Source organism: Rhinatrema bivittatum, chromosome 1, assembly GCF_901001135.1.
Source record: "Rhinatrema bivittatum chromosome 1, aRhiBiv1.1, whole genome shotgun sequence".
In the NCBI taxonomy this organism is placed as follows: domain Eukaryota; kingdom Metazoa; phylum Chordata; class Amphibia; order Gymnophiona; family Rhinatrematidae; genus Rhinatrema; species Rhinatrema bivittatum.
In genome coordinates this window covers 156,956,506-156,977,948 of record NC_042615.1, presented here as the reverse complement: position 1 = coordinate 156,977,948, position 21,443 = coordinate 156,956,506, and the positions used below count along the sequence as shown (strand labels likewise).

Below are 21,443 nucleotides of genomic sequence, written 5' to 3'. Positions count from 1 at the left end.
TATGCACATCAGTCAGGCTGGAGTCCTTGCAAAAGTGTTTTCTTAACAGACATGGGTATCAAATTGAGAATGAAGTGTCGGGTATTAGTGTGAATTCTTTTGACTTCAGAAGTGACATTCTTTAACAAAGGCTTCTTTTTTTAAAAGTTTTTCAAACATTTTTGTGAGTTTCATTGTTGCACTTTTTCTGAAAAATTATAAAAGACTGGCATATGATGACATGGGGTGCAGTTCCTCACTTAAGAAATTCATGGTGAAGCTCCAGGTTTGGTGCCTTCATATATATATATATATATATACATATATATATATATATACATATAAAAAGATTAGGGCAGATTTTAAATGCCCGGCACGGGTAAATCCCGGCCTTTACGCGCATGGCCGGGCTTTTACGCGCCGGGCGAATCTTCCATTATTTATTCAAAAATGTTTTGTGTTTCAAAAGTGTTTAATATTGACACTGTTGTTTTTTTTGGAGTTTGATATTTGGTTGAATCCATTCTTCCTTCCACCTGCCCAATATTTCCCGTGTCACTGTCTCCCACACATGCCAAAGCATACTAGATCCAGCCTCCTGCTTAACAGCTGGCAAGTGCAGGGTCAGCTTTTGGAGTGCGTTCAACCTGTGCAGCTGCATAGGGTGTCATGCATGAACGGGTGCCACCATACTGTTCCACATCATGTAAGCAGAGGAAACGAGAAAAGGGAGTTGGGGGGATAATGGTGTTAGGCAGAAGGATGGGGGGGGGGGGGTGATAAAAGAGGATGCTAGATATCAAGAGAGAGAGAGTGGGATGCACTGCTGGAGCCACGCCACATCACCAAAGGGGGAGTGGGGGGGGATGGTGCACCAATTTCAGTTTTTGCACAGAATGCTAGTTAGCTTTAAGTCAGGCCTAGGTAGGTGTTCTTTTCTTCAAGTGTTTCACCTTTTTTGTTCCACATATATCTTGATAGTTGTGGCCAAACAGTTCAATTTTAGTTCCATCGGTCCAAGCACTTTGTTCCAAAAAGTTTCAGGATTATCAAGGTTCTGTTTTGCAAACTTTTTAGACAATGACTTTAGTGAAAGAGTTTTTGTCTTACAACTTTCCAATGCAGATCATTGTTGTGTAAGCAACATTATACTGTTGACAACTGTTCCGGTGTCAGCTAAATTTTTCAGCTGCTCATTTGCAAAGATCTGTGGGTTCCTTTTTTCAGTTCTGACAGTTTTTGGGCAATTTTATCAGAGATTTTCCTTGATCTTCCAGATCTTGCCCTGACCTCAGCAGTTCCATATAAATTCAATTTCTTAACAATGTTTCTGACAGTTGAAATTGCTAGCTTGAAGCATTTAGAGAACTTTTTATAGCCTTCCTCTGCTCTGTAAGAATAAATTGTCTTCAGTTTCAAATGTTCAGACAGCTGCTCAGAGGAGCCCACAGTTGTTGAAAGTGGAAAGAACAAATATCGGAGTCAGAGTATTGTTCAACTAAAGGCCTATTTTTTTTTTTTAAGTATTGGAAGCATGTCCAAACCTTTGCACATCATATTCACATTTTATAATTTTCCATTTGTTAAAATCAGCAAACAAAATAGTAATTTTGCATTAAACATTGCAGAAAGATGTTCCGCGGGGGAGATTCTTCCTCTTACCTGATACAGAGGGAACAACATTGGATTTTTGAACTTGATACCCTTTCACCCTGTGGTTTGAACAAAGAAATTGAGTGGTCAGCTTTCCTCTGATTTTTATATCCCCTCCCCCTTTCTTGTGTAGCTTGCTCTTTGACTGGACCTTTATTCTCCATTCTGACTGGACCGTTTTGGCGCACTTTTTAAATTTTGTTTTCTTGTACTTTAAATCAGCTGTTGATTGGTGATTTTCTCTTTGCAGTCACGTTACATGTAGTGTGGTCAGTCCTAGAAGGTTTCTTATTTGTTTGTTTTTGGTCACTTTTGGTAACTATATTGTAGTCTGTCATTTAGTTTAATTTTCTTATCTTTTTTATTCTTTTTCAGAGCAATATGAAATGAACTTTTCCTTGTCTCTCCTGATACAGACTCCTGAGAAACATAGACTGGGTTGGGAGACTGATTTCTTTCAATAACAGGACTGTAATTTGCCTTTAAAATCATCTGACTCTGATGATGAAACCGTAAGCTGTGTTTTTGCGGATTATTTCCATTAAATTGTGTTTGAATTTCATATGAACTTGTTTTTTTTTTTTACTTTATCTTCAGATCTGAAGTTTAAGTGCAACACACCCTTTCTTATCTTTGGATACTCACATATGTGTATGGTTGCTTTATCTCCACTTTCTTACCGGTGTTTAACTTTGCACCACGTAGATGTTCTGTCAGCTTCTGTTTACTTAGAAATTCATTGAAACATACAATTTGTTCAATAGTGCCTAAACGTTTGCACAAAACCCAACTGACTGGGAGTCCTTGAGAGCAGTTTTGGGAACCACTGCAGTAAGGCTTGCTCACATGGATGCATCTGTTGACATCCAACCCAGCTCTTTGGTGAGGCTTTTCTTCATTTCATTTTTTCAATAACGTTTTCTGACTTTGCTATGTATTTATAATTTCCTGTTCTGTTACTTATTGTGATGTTTATATACTTCTGTTTGCCTTATATTAAAGCTCATCAGTGCTGAAACATATTTAACTCTGCAGTTAAGTTCTCCTTGAATACTGTATAGAATCATTGGATTTAGTGTTTCACTTCTCCACCGTGATTCTTACTTGGCCTTTTATCTGCTGCAACCTCCTAAAATATACCATCCTTCTCTCGCGAAAAGTCTGCTTCACACCCAATCTCTAGGACGGTGATTTTCAAATTGAGTCCTCAAGTTCCTGCAAGGGTTTGAGTTTTTACAGTTTTCTAACTATACCTATCAACCTGGTTTTGTGACCAAATGTATCTCATGAAAATTCCTAGTGGATATCTTGAACACCCAACCCATTGGTAGTACATAAGGAGCAGATTTGAAAATCACTGCTTTACATTAACAGAAGTACACAGATTCATGTTTTCCTTTTTCAATTAACCATAGATTTGCTTTGTAGTTTTTTTATAGTATCATTGTAATCGGCTGCTAATAAAAGGTTTTAACAGAAAGGATGAACACAGGCAGCTCAGTACTTTTCTTACCTCTCCCCAAATGCCGACCGTGTCTCTGATGTCATTCTTGCTGTACGATAACTGTCGGATGCAGTTGTTCACAGCAAAACTGCTTTTTCCAGGAGCAAGATCTTCTTCAGCCATTTCCACCCAGCCCAAAGAGCGTACAGCAAAACACTGGAAGACACACAAGATACTATTGTATGAAGAAGATAAGCATATGTATGAATTATTTGGTAGGAGAAATATTTCAAGGTAGAGACACATAACATCACAAATAACATTTTTCTAAAATGTAAACAGCAACAAGGAAGCAGGCAGTAGCAGAACCTAAAATTGACAGTAAGAAGGTTATATTCAGTGGCCTGTGTACAGCTAAAATTTGCATGTGCAAAGTGCACACAGACTTTAGGCAGAATTATCAAAATGGATTTATGTACAAGTTTGCTTTGAAAATTCATGGGTATGCGGGGATCAAAGCTGACATAAATGCACACATTTATACCTGCTCCCAAGTAGGTGCAAGTATATGCATGTAGACTTAGACCCAGAATTTCGAAAATCGAAAAAACATGCGTAACTGGTTCCCCCTCCCCCCAGGAGTGCCTCTTTTTAGTACACATAAAAGTACACACCAAACTGATATATGGTCATACTTTTACGTGCACTAGTTCCTGGGTGACCCCACCCCACTTATGCGCATAAATGAGGATGTTATATGCGAGAATCGTTTTCAAAATTAATCCCTAAAAGGTGGTAGCAGAGATGGCTCAGTTCAGTGGTTAGTGTAATGCGCACTCACGCTAAAGAGCCTGATCCAGGCATGGCCACTGATCTTACGTGTCCTAGGGAGTGCGAGTGTTGGAGAGGTAACATCACCATCTTGAGGGAAGGAGAGATGGCACCAGGGAGTTCTGCAGCTTTCACTGAGGAACCTCTCGAGGCACACAACCTAAGTCAGGACTATCGACAGAGGTCTCAGGAAACTCCAGATGATGATGCAGAAGAAAGAGGGGAACGGCAAACCATGCCTAAAGCTCATGTACTAGGATTTCCAATCACCTCTGACCTCTTTCTGGTCTTCCATGTGCACATCTCTCCTAGTTCAAACTCTCCAGTGGGGGTCTCCACCTTATAATAGGTTAGCATGCCCCAGGGTCATTGGAAGTGAAGAGGTGGGTATTAGAGCAAAGAAATGCTGAGCTATGCCCAAACACATCATAGTAATGATTTGTTCAGGTGAGAGGGAAGGTGACAGCTGCTACAGGGGCAACCCCTGCTTATGGATGAGGCACACTAAGGACCCTGGCGAGCGAGAAAACTTGCAATTGCCCACTTCTGCCGTTCGGACAGAGGGACTTAAGGAAAAAGAAAATGTGATCAAAATGTAGAAGCCTGAAGACATTACACAGAACATAAGAAAACATTTTTGTGACATTTGTACAAGTTGGGACAAAGAGAAGAAGCATTTTTAATTTATTTTAGAAATTGGGAACAGGTGAGAGCAGCAGCCAGAAAGTCACATGTGCAGAATATGGCAGGAGGCAAACAGTGACAGAGTCCATCTCTGATAATGGCAATTGTTGAGATTTCACATGTCCTGTCTGTCTCTGTCCTTCATGACAGCCAAGTGCTTTTGAACTCGTGTCGTTTTCCCTCTACTGAGTTCTCTCCAACTGAGGGCACTTAGTTGCCCTAAAGTCTGATTACTTATAATCTTTATTCTCAAAGCCAATAGGGTGGTCAAAGTGTGGGGCACAGAACTGGAAGGTAATCAGACACGTGTATCAGCCCAGCGAGGAGAAGACTCCTTGGACTCAGGAAGAAAATGCTGTTTCGTTCCTGAGCTGCAGGCCCTCCAAGATCTACCCATACACAGTGGGACTGTAACAAGTCAGTAAGTACTGCTGTAGCCTCAAGCCCCGGCAAGTTCACGGAAGCCTGCATGCTTCACCCATCTGTGGACTCACGCACTTCCTCCATGCAAAACAATCAACACTTTGGCTCCTCCAACCAAAACCCTTTCCCTTTCTACAAGCCGATGCTGCAAATGAAAATATCTGCATCCATCACCCCCCCCCCCCCCAAAAAAAAAAATGGAAACTCACAGAATTACTATTCAGGTCCTTATGCATGGCACATTTCAATCAAAGGTCTATTTATCAACCATATCTATTAGTAGCAATGCATGCTGCCAGGAAAGCAGCTCCCATTATTTGCGATAAGGCTTTCTACTAACAAAGCACATTATTGTGTATTGTTAAATAGACCCCCAAGGTTCGTCTAAAATGAATTACAGCAAACAGCACACCCAGCTGTGATCTGGACAGCAGAGAAATCAGAGAAGGAAGCGGGCAGGCTAGTTCAAGAGTTGAGGAGACAAGAAATGCTAAGCAGGCACGCAAAAAACCCGCAGAAAATAACCAGAAAATGATGCGATTAGGAGTATCTGTTGGCAGAGGGACATCAGTATGGAAAATGGCTAGAAATAGGGCTGGGTGGTTTAGGAACAGGATAGCTGGAGAGTTCTGAGAACAGAGCGCTCCAGCGGGGATACAGTACACCACCGGAGCAGGCTGTGCCCGGCACCTGATATCCAGCAGCATCCATTCTCTTAGCACCTCATGATGGCGGGGGAAAGCTGAGCAGGAACCTTACAAGACTAATACATAAACGACTATCTCCCTCCAAGCAAAAGAAAACGCAGAACAAATACAATTTATGTAATTTAAACTGCCAAGGAAATCACTTAAAGCATATTTTACTGGCGCAATCACTGCTTTGAACGTTGCAATAAATACAAAACTTTCCCCAAATGTGTCCATATTTATGTTTGGAACTGATCTGTGCAAAAAAAAAGAGAATTTCTGAAAATCAATTATTTCCTCTCTCTTTCTGGGATGTCTGGAGAAGAAAGAAATCTCAAAATGGAGGTTAACCAGATTGCAGTTACAGAAATATCGCAGGCCATCATGAAATATCAATGCCCGGCAATCAGTTATAAATGAGGAGGCCTGCCCCAGCACTTATTTATTTATTTATTTATTTAAAAATCATTTACATCCCATGCCCTCAGAGGTTCAGGGTGGGGGATATAAAAACACACATTTTCAAAGGGCACCTGCATAAAACATTTACAAAACAAGTACAGTCTACGTCTATAGTAGTTTCTACAAGGACTATTTGGTTAACTGACAATGATGGGATCTATTTAATAGCCGCTCACTGGTCCTGGAGGTCTTTGAAGGCCTTAGTAAATAAGAATTTCTTCAGGGCTTTTTTTAATTCTTTGGGGGTCGGTTATGCTACGGAGGTGCAGTGGTAAAGAGTTCTAGAGGGTAGGGCCAGTTTTGAGAAGGCTCTGTCCCTTGTTTAATCAAGGTGAGTGTAATGTGGGGGCAAGCATTTCCAGAAGGAGCTGATCGGTGGAGCGTTCAGTGTAGCAAGGGGGTATATAACCTTAGGATCAAGTAGATCCATGGAGAAATAATGCTATGTAGCAGATTGTGAGTCAGTTTATATTGTACACGCCACTGTACTGGGAGCCAATGTAGCGAAAATAAAACTGGGGTGATATGGTTATGAATCCTTGCTCCAGTTATCGCGTGTGCTGTTGGATTTTCAATGACCTGCAGTGCTTGAAACATATTCTGGGGTAATCCGATGAAGAGGGAACTGCAGTAGCCGAGTGATGAGAATATGAAAGATTGGAGAACTGTTCTGAAATCTGCGGGGTTCAATAGTGGCTTAAGGTGACAAAGCAGTTTCAACTTAGCAAAGAACATTTCTGTTATGGAAGAAATACAATATGTGGTTTCATTGAGAGTAGAGGGTCAATTATTACGCTTAGGGGCATATTTTCAAATCCAGGAGTATTTACGCACGTAGGGAGGTTACGTGCGCCGGGCCTATTTTCAAAAGGCCCAGCGGCGCGCGTAAAGCCCCGGGACGTGTGTAAGTCCCGGGGCTTGGAAAAAGGGGCGGGGCGTGGGCAGGGCCAGAGCCTCCAGGCACAGCAGCCATTTGCTGCTGTACCCAGGATCGCGGGCCGGCTGTTGGCCGGCGCGCGCAACCTACGCCTGCCCAGAGGCAGGTGCAACTTATAAAATAAAGGTTAGGGGGGTCCCGAAGGAAAGTTCCCTCCGAGGCCGCTCCGATTTCGGAGCGACTTCGGAGGGAATATGGAAAGCAATCGGGGCTCCCCTAGGGTTCGGCGCACGCAAGGTGCACTAGTGTGCACCCCCTTGCGTGCGCCGACCCTGGATTTTATAACATGCGCATGGCTGCACGCGCATGTTATAAAATCGGGCGTACATTTGTGCGCCGGGTAGTGCGCACATATGTAGGCCGTGCGCGTAGGTTTTAAAATCTGCCCCTTAGATTCTGAACTTTTTATGACATTTGCATTGTCTGCTTCCCAAAAGTGAAAATGTCAGGTATTGGGTATTTTACAGAACATCCTAATATCATGATTTCAGTCTTTTTTTAGATTGAGAGCACTTCAAGAGAAAGCTCTAGAAAACAAAATTGACTTTAAGCAAGTTGGAGAAGTCTACGCTAGGCATATTACTTGTATTTCAATATTTACTAATCTTATTTATATTCCACCTTTCAGGCACTTCAAAGGTTTCCCCTGACCCACTAGTATGCTCCAATGGTTGCAGAACATGATGTGGTTGGGGCCCCTGGCTGAATGGGAGGGGCTACCATTGTGACATGAGCAGGGGCAAAAAAGCCTTTAGGAGCAGTGAGTCTTACAAGGAACAGTAAATGCATTACTCTGTATATGCAAAACAAACAAGTAAATAATCATTATCTGAACATAAATGGTTTCATTTTGGTGTCTAACTTCACTAATAGCTTATCTTACTAAAAGTGATGCAGAGTGCGTCTCAATCATGGTGATGGACAAACAAACGAAACTTTTAGGGGCTTTCATACATTATGAAATGCTCCTAAAAATCAAGAAAATAAAAAAGAGATCTTAATTATTTTAGAGATCCAAAAATGTTTTGAACCAAAACTAGATCAGTGGTGCTCAAACCAGGTCTCAGCCCCTCTCCATCTACAGCCAGTCTGGTTTTCAGGATATCCCTGAATGAAATAAATCTGCATGCATTGGAAACCCTGCATGAGCATTTTCACTAGGGATATCCTGAAAACCAGACTGGCGAAGGGGGCTTGGGATGCTGAGGACTGGTTTGAGCACCACTGAGCTAGATAACAGATCATATAAATTCCATTTTAATTTCTAAAGTGGTTTGTTACATTTTGCTAATTTCAGAAGGCTGAGACCATGCACAGCCTCTCGCTAAAGAACTGACGGGAGCGAGAAGACATGAGAACCCCCACAGACTCCAAGAATGTTTTAAAATTATTAAACTGACTGAAAGAGAAATAAAGCAGTACCAACATACGCTATTGAGTGCTGCCCTCTGGTGGCAAGCAAATCTCCTCTTGCATGCCATTCAACAAGGCACACAGCATGCCTACTTCGGAGCATGTCTCGGAAGAAAAGATTTCTCATGCATTAAAACATTTTCAGGACTCAAATAAACACATTCCCCACTCCTCCCCTTCTGACAGATCTGCCTTCTGCTCAGGCTGATCCCTTCCATGATTTGGAAGCCATAAAAACATAACTATGCAATCAAACAAATGTGATTTTCTATATTCAAGATTATTGGATACATTGGAGGGTATGAGACTTTGTTGGATCAACAAAAAAATACTGTAAATGTATACATAGATATTGTTGTAACTTAAATTTTTAAAGCACTGAAAGATAATACCTAATATGAAAAACAAGGTCGGGGGTGGGGGGAAGGGTTCTTGGCCTAATTAAAAAAATATCACAACCTTTTCCTCCTGAATTTCCAGACATCAGTGATTACAGATTAGAAAAAAACTAAAAGCTTTATATTTTCAAAAAGCATTTGCCTAACCTGCTTGTATCTGACCAGGTTCTTTTATCATTGCCCTGAACCGTTGATTGTTTGCCAACAGGGTTTTATTATTTTAATGCTTATTTATCTATGTTCTTTTTCCTGTGTCGTCTCTTCCCATTGTTTCATGTTATAAGGTACTGAACTCTGCTTAGAATGAAAAGCATCACTATGCAAGAATTTTCAACTAAACAGCTAAAATGAAACCACCACCAAGATGTTATGCTAGACTTTAACATGCTATTCAGTCGACTGAAGTGCTTTAGTGTTCAACATGTAAGATTAATTTCTAAATTAAAATATAATATGAGTACACAGCTGCCAGGGGAGAGGGGTGCGCAATCAGAAATATGTTCAGAGAAATCAAACAGGATCCAGCAAACTGATCCGCATCATGATCACGTACTACTTTATATGCCAGTATTGGACGGCTTGGAGCGCAGGTGTAATTTATCGAGAGAATCCTGATCTGATCTTTAGTGCTCATTAAGCAGGGATGCAGATAAGGATGAGCTATGTGTGCCCACTGCATACAGCCATGCTTTGGGAAAGGCTACTAGTCAGTTTTATGGCCATTTTACTAGGTCATTTTGTCAGTTTCGCTGCATAATTAAAAATGTAAATAAAAAAAAATCATTGCTGATGAAAACAATGACATAGGATCTCTTTCCTTCATGCCGCAGAGAGGGATTTTTAGGTTTCCAATGCGGATCACAAAGAACACCCATCCTCCAATACGTTTTATAGAATGAAAAAAGGGGAAGTTCAAGCTGACAGGAGCCAGCAGAGGGTAAAATGAAATGGCCAAGACAATCAGATTTAGCTACTGAGTGCCTGAAAAGCAGAATATAAATAATAAACAAAATTGCGTGCAGTGGCTCGTTTCCTATACTCCTTTGTGAGAAGGATAGAATGGAGCTCCAACTCTCCACGAAATCTTCTTCTAGTCTGCAAAACCCCTGAAAATAGCCGTCTATCCAAAGATATCCCTTCAATGGCAAATTAAAGATACTCAGGCTGGCCGGGGAGATCTTCCATTCTGTCTAAAACAGGACCCTGGTCTTCCGTGCCGCAGCAGTGGACATGGAGATGGCACTAATACAGAGAAATAAATGCCGCAGATTTGGCGGGGAAAGAGGGCGGCTGAATAAGTAGGCAAATTATACTGTTCATTAGCAAACTGTTCAATTTTACATAAGGCAAGACACATCATTAAAACTCAGCTTCATGCATATGCAAATTGAACATAACAAAGTCCTAGTTCCTGAAGGTAGGTTAGGACAGCTTTTTTCTAATGTACAGGCAACTAACGTCATGTCAACTCAGTCTTAAGCCAGGGGTTTTCAACTTTGTCCTTGAGTACTTCTTCGCTGGTCAGGTTTTCAGGTTATCCACAATGAATCTGCATGCAATGGTGGCAGTGCATGCAAATCTCTCTCATGCATATTCATTGTGGATATCCTGGAAACCTGGCTGGCTGGAGGTACTGAAGGACCGGGTCGAAAACCTCTGTCTTAACCTTTAAAGTTACTGAGCAAGTAAGCAGTGATGCAATACTGACGCATGAGACCAAGGGGCAGAGGAAGGCTGGCACAAGCCCAGGGAGAACTAAGCAGACCCTCAGGAAGAGCGAGACCGGGTCACTGCAGCACACACAGGAGGACTGCAAGACATGATCAGGAGCCAAGACAGGTAGTGGGAACAAGCCCATCAAACAGATGCTAAGATGCCAGAATAGGAAGAGAATGGGGTGCGACAAAAGGAAAGGAAACGGACAATGCCATTGAAAATTGATGGGTAAAATACTTCACAACAACAAAATAATGCCAGGGTAGGGCAAGGTAGCTGTCACTATCCTTAAGTGTCCAGCAGCACTAAGGGCTACCCAGAGAGGTATCAACTGTAGGCAGTGCCCTCTCTCAAGATATGACAGATTCTGCAATCCAGTACACTTAACAGTAACCGTAAGGGGAAAGACAAAAAGCTCAATGGACTATGCCACCATAAATTGTTCTTTCATATAACTACTATGGATAAAGAAATCCAGGACTCCTGGCACTTATAACATTCACAGACTGGAATTGCCAGTGTCAACAGATAAATACTACATGGAAAGGATTTTCCTGCTACTACTTCAACTGTTTGCCCTACACGTACACTCTTAATGAAGGACAGTCCTAACTAACCTCGGTAGGTTTGGTGGCTTGGCTGTGATCACTATGTTTTACATATTAATGTGAGATGACGTTTCACTGCATTACAATTCCACCATTAAAACGCGATGGGCAGTTATAGCTCCTGTTAAAATTCAACCAATTGGCTGCAAAAGCCTTGGGCCATGTGCCATTCATGCTCACAGATGCCAGTTATCTTTAAGCCAAACACATGGTGCTGCTGAATGCACTGTACCACTGCGGCTCAATCTGGAAGCTGGTATGCATGCAACCAGAGTCTGACCACTAGGTGTCACTAGGTGCGATGGCTGGGACTCCTTCCCCGTCCCGGCCTCTTCAACTCAACCTAGGCCAAGTCTAAGAGGCTGGGCTTAGTAATCAAAGACCTGGCCCAGGTCTCCCACATAACAGTGCATAGTGCTGCCACTAAGCCATTGGGCTGACTCAATTAACTTTTTCAGTAAATTAATAAACCTCAAGGAAGCCTGAAATGCACAGGTGTTTTACAGTATAAAAAGTTCAGCAGTCCAGCTCTGCCCATGGTTCTCTTACCCAATCATTCCCAGCTGACAACTTGCACACATCCTATACAGTGGCAAGGAGAATTATTTCTGACTATCAAGGGCCAGGCATGAACATCAAGCACTGGGGCCATTGGCAGAGGTTACTGTAAAGGAGTGCAGTAATTTGTGCCAACTGGAGTGTGCAGTTTTATTGGCAGGACCGCCAAGTGTCACCACTTGCCACCATATTAGACTTTAACTTGTCTTACCTACTAAATGATATCTGAAAGACACTAGGTTTTGAAGAGGGAAACAAAAAGCAGAGGGGCGGATTTTAAGAGCCCTGCTCGCCTAAATCCGCCCAAAACCGGGCGGATTTAGGCGAGCAGGGCCCTGCGCGCCGGTGAGCCTATTTTACATAGGCTCACCGGCGCGCGCAGACCCCAGGACTCGCGTAAGTCCCGGGGTTCTCCGAGGGGGGCGTGTCGGGGGCGTGTCGGGGGCGGGCCTGGTCGTCGCGGCGTTTAGGGGGCGTGCCGGGAGCGTTTCGGGGGCAGGCCCGGGGGCGTGGTTACGGCCCGGGGCGGCCCGGGGGCGTGGCCGCGCCCTCCGGACCCGCCCCCAGGTCGCGTCCCGGCGTGCTAGCGGCCCGCTGGTGCGCTGGGATTTACGCCTCCCTCTGGGAGGCGTAAATCCCCCGACAAAGGTAAGGGGGGGGCTTAGACAGGGCCGGGTGGGTGGGTTAGGTAGGGGAAGGTGAGGGGAGGGCAAAAGGAAGTTCCCTCCGAGGCCGCTCCGATTTCGGAGCGGCCTCGGAGGGAACGGGGGTAGGCTGAGCGGCTCGGCGCGCGCCGATCCAGGATTTTAGCGGATACGCGCGTGCCGGGAGCGTTTCGGGGGCAGGCCCGGGGGCGTGGTTACGGCCCGGGGCGGCCCGGGGGCGTGGCCGCGCCCTCCGGACCCGCCCCCAGGTCGCGTCCCGGCACGCTAGCGGCCCGCTGGTGCGCTGGGATTTACGCCTCCCTCCGGGAGGCGTAAATCTCCCGACAAAGGTAAGGGGGGGGCTTAGACAGGGCCGGGTGGGTGGGTTAGGTAGGGGAAGGGAGGGGAAGGTGAGGGGAGGGCAAAAGGAAGTTCCCTCCGAGGCCGCTCCGATTTCGGAGCGGCCTCGGAGGGAACGGGGGTAGGCTGAGCGGCTTGGCGCGCGCCGATCCAGGATTTTAGCGGATACGCGCGGCTCCGCGCGTATCTGCTAAAATCCAGCGTACTTTTGCTTGCGCCTGATGTGCCAGCAAAAGCAGGCCAAATCGCGCGGTTTGAAAATCTACCCCATAGGGTGCATGAATACTATCAGCACATCACACCACATGTATAATAGTAGTAACCAGTATTGGGGGTCCTTATGTATGTAGGGCTTATAGCTATGAGGGAAGGAAGTCTATAGCATGTTTTCCTATTCCCATGTTGTCCTTTCCATCCGACAGGAAGACTGCCTTGTGACAAAGCATGGAAAACTGAACTTGTTAGTGCCACTGTTTGCTAGCAATAATCACTCCTGTGGTAGTGGTCACTCTCCACCCATTTGAGGCATAACATCACTGTGATGGCCCTGCAACCATTTGACCTTCATAGCTAAGAAACTCTAGTGCAACCGAGCCACAGAATGGACCTAAGAATCAGTCTTCATTCAGGTTTATCTGTACTCTCTAGTTTCTACATGTATAACATAGCTCTAAGTACCTTAAGGAATTAAGTATCTTAAGTAATTAAGTATCTTAAGGAATTCAAATGAAGCCCAGGGCAGCAGACAGAGAAGCCCTTGACCCAACGCTGATCTAATTCTTCAATCAGATTTTAGTTAAAATTCTATCATTATTTGGGACATGAATGACTGCATGTTCTGTGTCACTTACCTAAGAGGGCGTGTGTTGCACTGTGGACTTAAATTAGCTTTTACTGTTCTTATGCTTTCACTCTGGAGTGGATTATAAAACGGTGTTTCCCAACCCTCTCCTGGATGCCCCACTATCCAGTCAGATATTTAGGTTGTCACAATCAATAGGCATGAGATGGATTTGCATATACTGCATCTCCAATGTATGCAAATCTATCTAATGCATTTTCATTACAGATATCTTGAAAACCCGACTGGTTGAGTGTGCTTCCAGGAGAGAGCTGGGAACACTGCTATAAATACCATTAGTGGTATTCAACCATGCTGACAATCAAAATCCACATCTCGTAGTTCATGATCCTCATTCCCTTGTGGTAGATTTATTAACCAGATTTTACAATCAGACAAATTTAATCTAATCTTATTTTTGTTTTTGACTGTATCACTGCTGGTTTCCAGGAAGTTATGTTACCCTTTGCTACCCTCTTGAGCTCTGCAGTTGTGGCGAGACTCCTCCAAGCAAGGGGCATAGCCAGGAACACTCTTTATAACTAGAGCTTGGTATAAGTGTATCCTAGCATCAGCCAGTAGATGCTACTGTTGTGCAGTGCCAGATGTTATCTCTTTCTCAGAGCTCAGCTCTTGGAGCTCTGTTTCGACCTAATCAACACAGGGGAAGTCTGTACAGAATCTACATGCTAGCTGTTATATTTTCGCGGCTCATGGGGCCCTCCCATGAGCAATGGAACTAGCCTCTGGTGTGGCCTGGGCCTTCCTCTACCACCGAGACCTGCTGACACTGGCCTCCACCTCTTCACGGCATGAACGCCGCCATCCGGCTCCTGGCTCCATGCTCCCTAGGCTTATGACGCAGCGCCCTCTGATGATGCCATCCACTTCAGACTTTATAAGGGCCTTTCAGCATCTCAGACGCCACCTCAGCAATGGGTTGTCTACCTTGCACTGGTAGTGTGAGTTGCTGCTTTCCTGTGTTCTTGCCTCATCCTCATCTGCCCAGCTGCCTCCTTGCTGCCTGGATTGATCTTGGTACTGATCTTAGCCCGGACTCTCGTTATTCTCTCTTGCTGCCTGCCACTGACGTTAGCCTGGACTCTCATTCCTCCTGTCTGTCACCTGCCTCTGATCACAGCCAGCACCCAGATCTTCCCTTCTGCCTACATCCCAGAGACTGCCACCTACGTCCTGCCGGCCCCCGGAATTCAAGGGCTCAACTTGTGGGAAAAGGGGCTGCTCCAGAGCAGTCTGCACTGGTCTGTTTCTATAGGGCCTTCCTGTAGGTTGTGTCAACCTCACCCCAGCATAAAGGTCCACAGGACTAACACTAGCACTAAAAGATCTGCCACTTTGGGCTGCTAAGCAGAAGCAAACAAGCACATCAGCTCATCAAGATGAGCAGGGAGTGTGCATGCATTGCCTTGCTCCATGCTGGTGATTAATTTTAAGGGGCACAACCACTGTAATAAGACAGACCCAGGAACCAGTACAGTAGGCCACAGAACAAGTGACAGCCCTCATTCTCGAGCCAAATATTACCAAAGTAGGGGCGTGCTGGTCCAGGGGACAAAACTAGTCACCGGAGTTTGAGCACAGGGTTGCCAACGATTCTGGAATGGACAGGCTGATCCACCCCTAGTTTTATGCTATGCAGAAAGTCAGAATATGAAGGCAGATAAGGACTGCGAGGCCCATCCAGTCTGTCCAACTTACTTCCTGTTACGATGTTATAGAGATCTCACTTAATCTCTGGCTTTCTGTTAACTGCTTCACAACTAAAGATCAGAAGTACAAGCCCATGCATTAAGTGGGGCAGACGCAGGTCTGGATTAGTCTGTTCTGTATGACATGAAATTTCTGGCAAACCTATTTGGGGGTTAAAACATTTTTCCTACATACAAAGCTGGTCAAGTGTGCAGGCAGTTTTGCCATCTTAAGAGCAAGCAGCAGGTTGAACTTGATGGGTTTTCTTTTTTTTTTGTTTATTATTTTCTATTTCTACCATAACATACCCTGTTGGCATGTTTCCGCTCCATACACGCCTGGCTAATAAATAAGCAATGATCCCTTACGGATTGCATATTTAATGGCAGCTAAATGCATTGCCAGGAGGGTACATCTCGCACCTTTACTCCCAATGAGGCATCAACTGACCATAAAAATGCCCGGCATGGTGGAGGATTATTACTAAACTTTAAAGTCCAAAATATGCTTGTTTAAAGGGTTTTGTTTTTGATGGGGAAAGTCCTGAGATTGTTTAAATAAAGAAGCAGGTGACCCACGCATTGCCAACAGTTAGAGAGGAGAACCAGGGCACCTCGTGACGATTCAGGCCCTGTGTTTCAGCCGATCCAATGATTTGAGCATTTGATTTAATTTGCAGTAGGGCAGCTTTCCTAATGGAAAAGCTGTTCGACTACCCACCTTAGTTAAAATAAAATATCTGCACTGATACCGGTAGGGAAATTAACTTCCATGAATGTCCTTGAAAGCCGCCTATTTGAACAAACCTCTAACTACACATTAGAGACCAGAGAGAAAAAAATAATTATTCCGTAGAATTAAAAATTGACTTCAAGGAAAAAAAAAAAATCTATTAATTGGATCAAAGTAATTACCTTTTTCTCTTCCTCGTGAGGGCAATAACCTTGCTGTTGAAATGTATGGCTTTTATTGACAGCGTTCTAAAATACACAGATTCAATCAAAAGCCATATTTTGAGAAAACTACTCACTAAACATTACAAGGAGCAAAAAAAAAGTTAGAATTCAAAAGTGACTTTCATAAAGAAGTACATCCTCTTAACACATCAAGTCCCTTACACCGTTGTCCACTCTACCATGTGTATTCACACATCATGTGGACAAGGAAATATTTTCACATCGCTAACGTGCCAGTCAAAGTCCTCACAAGGAATATTGAGGTGGCATCAGGAAGTCATGACACTACCTCTATGGCTTGTCACATGTATTCTATTTAAACTGATAACTTTCTGTTCTTTGACAGAGCTATATCAAATTGCTACATTCCAGGGGTGTGCACTTGAAAATATTACTTTTTGTTCCATTTTTCATTATTTTTTTTGTTTCATCTATCCAAAATGAAATAAACAAAAACAAAAGGAACGTGTCCTCCTGTCACCCATCAAACCCACTTAAAAAGCCCCCGCCAACCTCCCCCCCCCCCCCACCCTCCAACTCAGTACTTATCCTTCTTCTAGAAGTAGGAACAATTTTCAGTTGCTCCTGCCCCACAGCTCCAGGTTTTCAAAAGAGCCGCCTGTCCACCTAAGGCTGGCCCCATTATGTTGTACAGCAGAAAAAGTGAAAGTGGAAACTACAGGCCGGTTAGCCTCACCTCGGTGGTGGGAAAATTAATGGAGACTCTGCTGAAGGAAAGGCTAGTGCTCTATTTACAATCTGGTGGGTTGCTGGACCCGAGGCAGCATGGATTCGTCAGGGGAAGGTGGTGTCAGACAAATCTGATTGATTTTTTTCGATTGGATGACTAAAGAATTGGTTCGAGGAAGAGCACTCGATGTGATCTACTTAGATTTCTGCAAATTTTTGATATGGTCCTGCATAGGAGGCTCGTGAATAAAATGAGAAGCTTGGGAGTGAGCTGTCTCAGACCAGATTCACCAATTGAAGAAGATTTGATACCACATCATCTACTTTTTCATCAAAACAATGAATAGCAGAGGCATGAGAATTTACTTTAAACTCCAAATCTGAAACTGATTTTTTCATAGATGTTAAATCAGTAGAAAATACTTATTATCCATAATTGCCCATCACAACACTTCAGGGTAACTTTTGAAGGGGATCTTCAGAAAGTCAAGGAAAATCCAGAGCTTCCCCCTCCAAGAACTAGGGAACACCTCAGCACTGCTCCCATCTACAAATTTTCTCCAACACCAGAGAGTACAACAGAATCAAATACCTCAGAAGGAAGGTCTGTGGCCCTAGACATGGTATTTTGATGAGAGGAGAGGGCATGGAACCAAGCAGGTCACACCAAGAAACAGAAAGCTTCAGCATCTGCAGAGGCCTAATTACAACACCCACCACATCACTACTCTGCTGTTGACTTGTCATCACAAATGTTTCCATTGGGCCCACTGCCATCACATCCATAGCGGGAAATACCTGCGTTTTCCATTTATGCTTTGGCATCAGGCAGCTCCAGAAGAAGAGAGGTTTTATCAAAGGTAAAACAAAGACACTCTGAATAAGAGCAACTAGAGCAACTATGAACACAGCTCACCTCTGGCAGCCATTTTGCCTCTACAATCAGCTTGTAAGCTTTCTGATATACAGACTGTGTAAACATGTTGCTCATTTTGCCCTGTGTCAGGTACACTGATAGTACTCTATATATAATTATTATAATTAAGCAGTTACCGTATTTGCCGGCGTATAGGACGCACTTTTTTCCCCTCAAAATCGGGGAAAAATATGGAGTGCATCCTATGCGCCAGTAATCAAAATTAACAGCATCAGGTGGGGGGAGAGTGACGCTGTGCACCGGCCAATCGGGCAGGTGTGCCCTCGCTCCCCGACGCCACCGCGTCACTCCCCCCCCCCCCCCCCCAACCAGACGCTGTTAGTAATTTTGATTCCCTGCCTTGTGCATCATTCCTATTTTTTATTTCCTGTAGTTTTCCCCTGATTTCTCGCCTTCTAGCCATGACAGTAATAGTGCTCATGCAGGAGATATAGACTGGGGCTTTTCCCAGAGGCCAATAGACATGTACCCTGAACCTAGCCATTAGGCATCAGTTATTAATGACTGAGACTCACTTCCTCTGGGGGCTGAGATCACTGCGTCCACAATGGTATCACTTCTGTTAAATGGTCCACACTAATGTGGAAAGGAGTTCCTGAAATTGTTGAACCTGGTTTGAAGGAGTATTTATACCAAACTGTACCAGTGGGAAGATTGAAGAAAACAAAGATGATCGGTGTCAAAGGGATTCTTTATCAGAACTGTGCCCAACTCTGGCCGAGTTTCGCTCTTGTAACAGCTGCCTCAGGGGCTGTGCAGAATGGTTCATATGTTCAAGCTCCTTCAATTGGAATCATCAGAAAGTTGCTTAATGTCAACAGTTTCTTGGAACCATGTCAATAGGTTGTCTCTGTGTTATTGAACCAAATGTCTAGGACCCAACACTATCAATGCATATTATTTGTCTCAAGAGTAGTGTCAGATACTCATTGAGGTATTAACGAGCCTGCAGCGTACAGCAGTGGGAAGATTGCCAGTGCACCTGGATTGATATTTAAGGAGGTAGGGTTATTAAAGTGGGTAAAATACTGAGCGCTTCGGCAAGCCCCTTTTGCCCAGCACTGGCCAATCGGGCAGCGCGCCCTCGCTCCCCTATGCCACTGCGTCACTTCCCCCCCACCGGACGCTGTTAGTATTCTGTGACACTTAGCAGCTTTAATTCTCCTACTCTGGCAATGGGGAAGCCAATATAGAAAATTATTTTTTCCTTAAAAATGATTAGAAAAAAGGGGGTGCATCATATACGCCACCGCATCCTATACACCAGCAATTACGGTACATAAATTGGAACAAGTAAAAGAATAAAACCCAGCTGCACATCCTGCAATAACTAGTAACAGTTGCTTCCAGGAAAGCTGCAGTGTCAATACCACATTAAGTGACACCATAGTATCATAAATATACTGGGATACATTTTGTATTTTTTAAATCTATTATTTATATTCTACTTTTCAGCACTTCAAAACAAATTACATTCAGGTACTGTAGGCACACTATCAAAGTTTCCAGTTTATTACACCATCATGATGGCAGTATGATGTGCGATTTCTAGTATAATTTTAACACTATGTGATGCATGCCGTTGGTTTTCAAAAACCTGATTGGAAAAAGACCAAAAGTCTATTGAGACCATCCTCTGCCTATTGGCTTTCTCTATGTGATAATCCAGGGGAAAGCAACAATAACTGCTTTGATCAGTAATATTCTTTCATTCCTACATGTATGAATGTGAGGGACGATGAGTCACAATTAGATCCACACTGCAAATCTGAGATCCATACCAGGCCAGGAAGTGGTTGAATGGCTCTCTCAGTCCTGCCTATGCTAGAATTGAAAACAAGTGAAAAGAAAAGGAAATCTTGAATCGTATCATCATATATGTGACAAATTACTGACAACAATTTTCTGTTACCCAACAGGGCAAAATCTTAACCCAGGAATGGCTCTATAATTCAACTACTGGGAGACTCTGGGGATATAATTAATATCTAAACAATACAAGTATAAACAGTAATGAAAGCACAATATTGCACACTATCTTGGGGTTCTGATATCATCGTTGTCCTCTTATTTACCACAATAAGCAAGATGAAAAAGCAGCTACATTTGCACAAAATTCCTAGGATCTTAGGGGTGGATTTTCAGAGCCCTGCTCGCCGGTAAGCCTATTTTACATTTTTATTTATTTATTTAGCATTTTTCTATACCGACTTTCCAATAACAGAATTATTGATCAATTCGGTTTACATTCTCAACAATAACAATGACAAGTAAATGTCTTACAATGAACAGGTCGAATTAACTTGGGTTAAGATATATGGGGTTAATAACATAATTAAAAGGTACGGTGCCTAATGTAGTCTAGCTAAACAGGTGGTATTATAATGTTGTTAGATAATTAGACTGCCAAAGAATATGTGATTTCTAGGCCTACCGGCGCGCGCAGAGCCCCGGGACTCGCGTAAGTCCCGGGGTTTTCGGAGGGGGCGTGTCGGGGGGCGTGTCGGGGGCGGGCACAAACCGTGCGGCGTTTTCGGGGCGTGTCGGGAGCGTTTTGGGGGCGGGTACGGGGGCGTGGCTTCAGCCCCGGGCGGTCCGGGGGCGTGGCCGCGCCCTCCGTACCCGCCCCCAGGTCGCGTCCCGGCACGCAAGAGGCCCGCTGGCGCGCGGGGATTTACGCCTCCCTCCGGGAGGCGTAAATCCCCCGACAAAGGAAGGGGGGGGGCTTAGACAGGGCCGGGTGGGTGGGTTAGGTAGGGGAAGGGAGGGGAAGGTGAGGGGAGGGCAAAAGGAAGTTCCCTCCGAGGCCGCTCCGATTTCGGAGCGGCCTCGGAGGGAACGGGGTAGGCTGCGCGGCTCGGCGCGCGCCAGCTATACAAAATCGGTAGCCTTGCACGCGCCGATCCAGGTTTTTAGCAGATACGCGTGGCTCCGCGCGTATCTACTAAAATCCAGCGTACTTTTGTTTGCGCCTGGAGCGCAAACAAAAGTAGGCCTATTCGCGGAGTATGAAAATCCGCCCCTTAGGGTATATCAAGGGAGTAGTATAGTATATAGAGGATGAAATTCTATACATGAAACAAGAGCAGGAACTCGTATCTGATGACTAAGGTAGTCAAACAGGTGGATAAGGTGACGGCAAAAGTCAGAAAGATGCTTGCCTGCACAGGGAGAGGAATGGTCAGCAGAATAAAGGAAGGGATATTGCCCCTGTAATAAATCCCAACTGACACCTCATTGGGAATACTGTTGGCAGTTCTGGAGACCGCACCTTCAAAGGGATATAAACAGGATGGGTTGTTGGTGGGGTTACCAGTTAAGTGCATTCACAGGCTGCAGGTTATGAAATTTTGGCAGAAAACTGGATTTATGGTTATCCTCGAAGAGTCAGTGCAGTTCCTTTATTAAGGCAGCTACATTGGCTCCCAGGTCAACAAAGAGTTCAATTTAAGACCATGAGTTTGATGTACAAAGTGACTAAAGACAGGGGCAAAGTATTTACAACAGCTG

General features: G+C 44.1%; 1 protein-coding gene across 8 annotated transcripts in view; it reads right to left on the bottom strand.

Annotated features, from left to right (window-relative positions):
• Window positions 1–21,443, bottom strand: part of APBB2 (amyloid beta precursor protein binding family B member 2) — a 681,814-nt gene that overhangs the window by 189,626 nt on the left and 470,745 nt on the right. For all 8 annotated transcript variants that reach the window (XM_029588914.1, XM_029588877.1, XM_029588923.1 and 5 more), the window contains one exon: window positions 3,146–3,292. In XM_029588914.1, coding sequence (XP_029444774.1) covers window positions 3,146–3,292 — 147 coding nt within the window. The remainder of the gene's footprint in view (window positions 1–3,145; window positions 3,293–21,443) is intronic.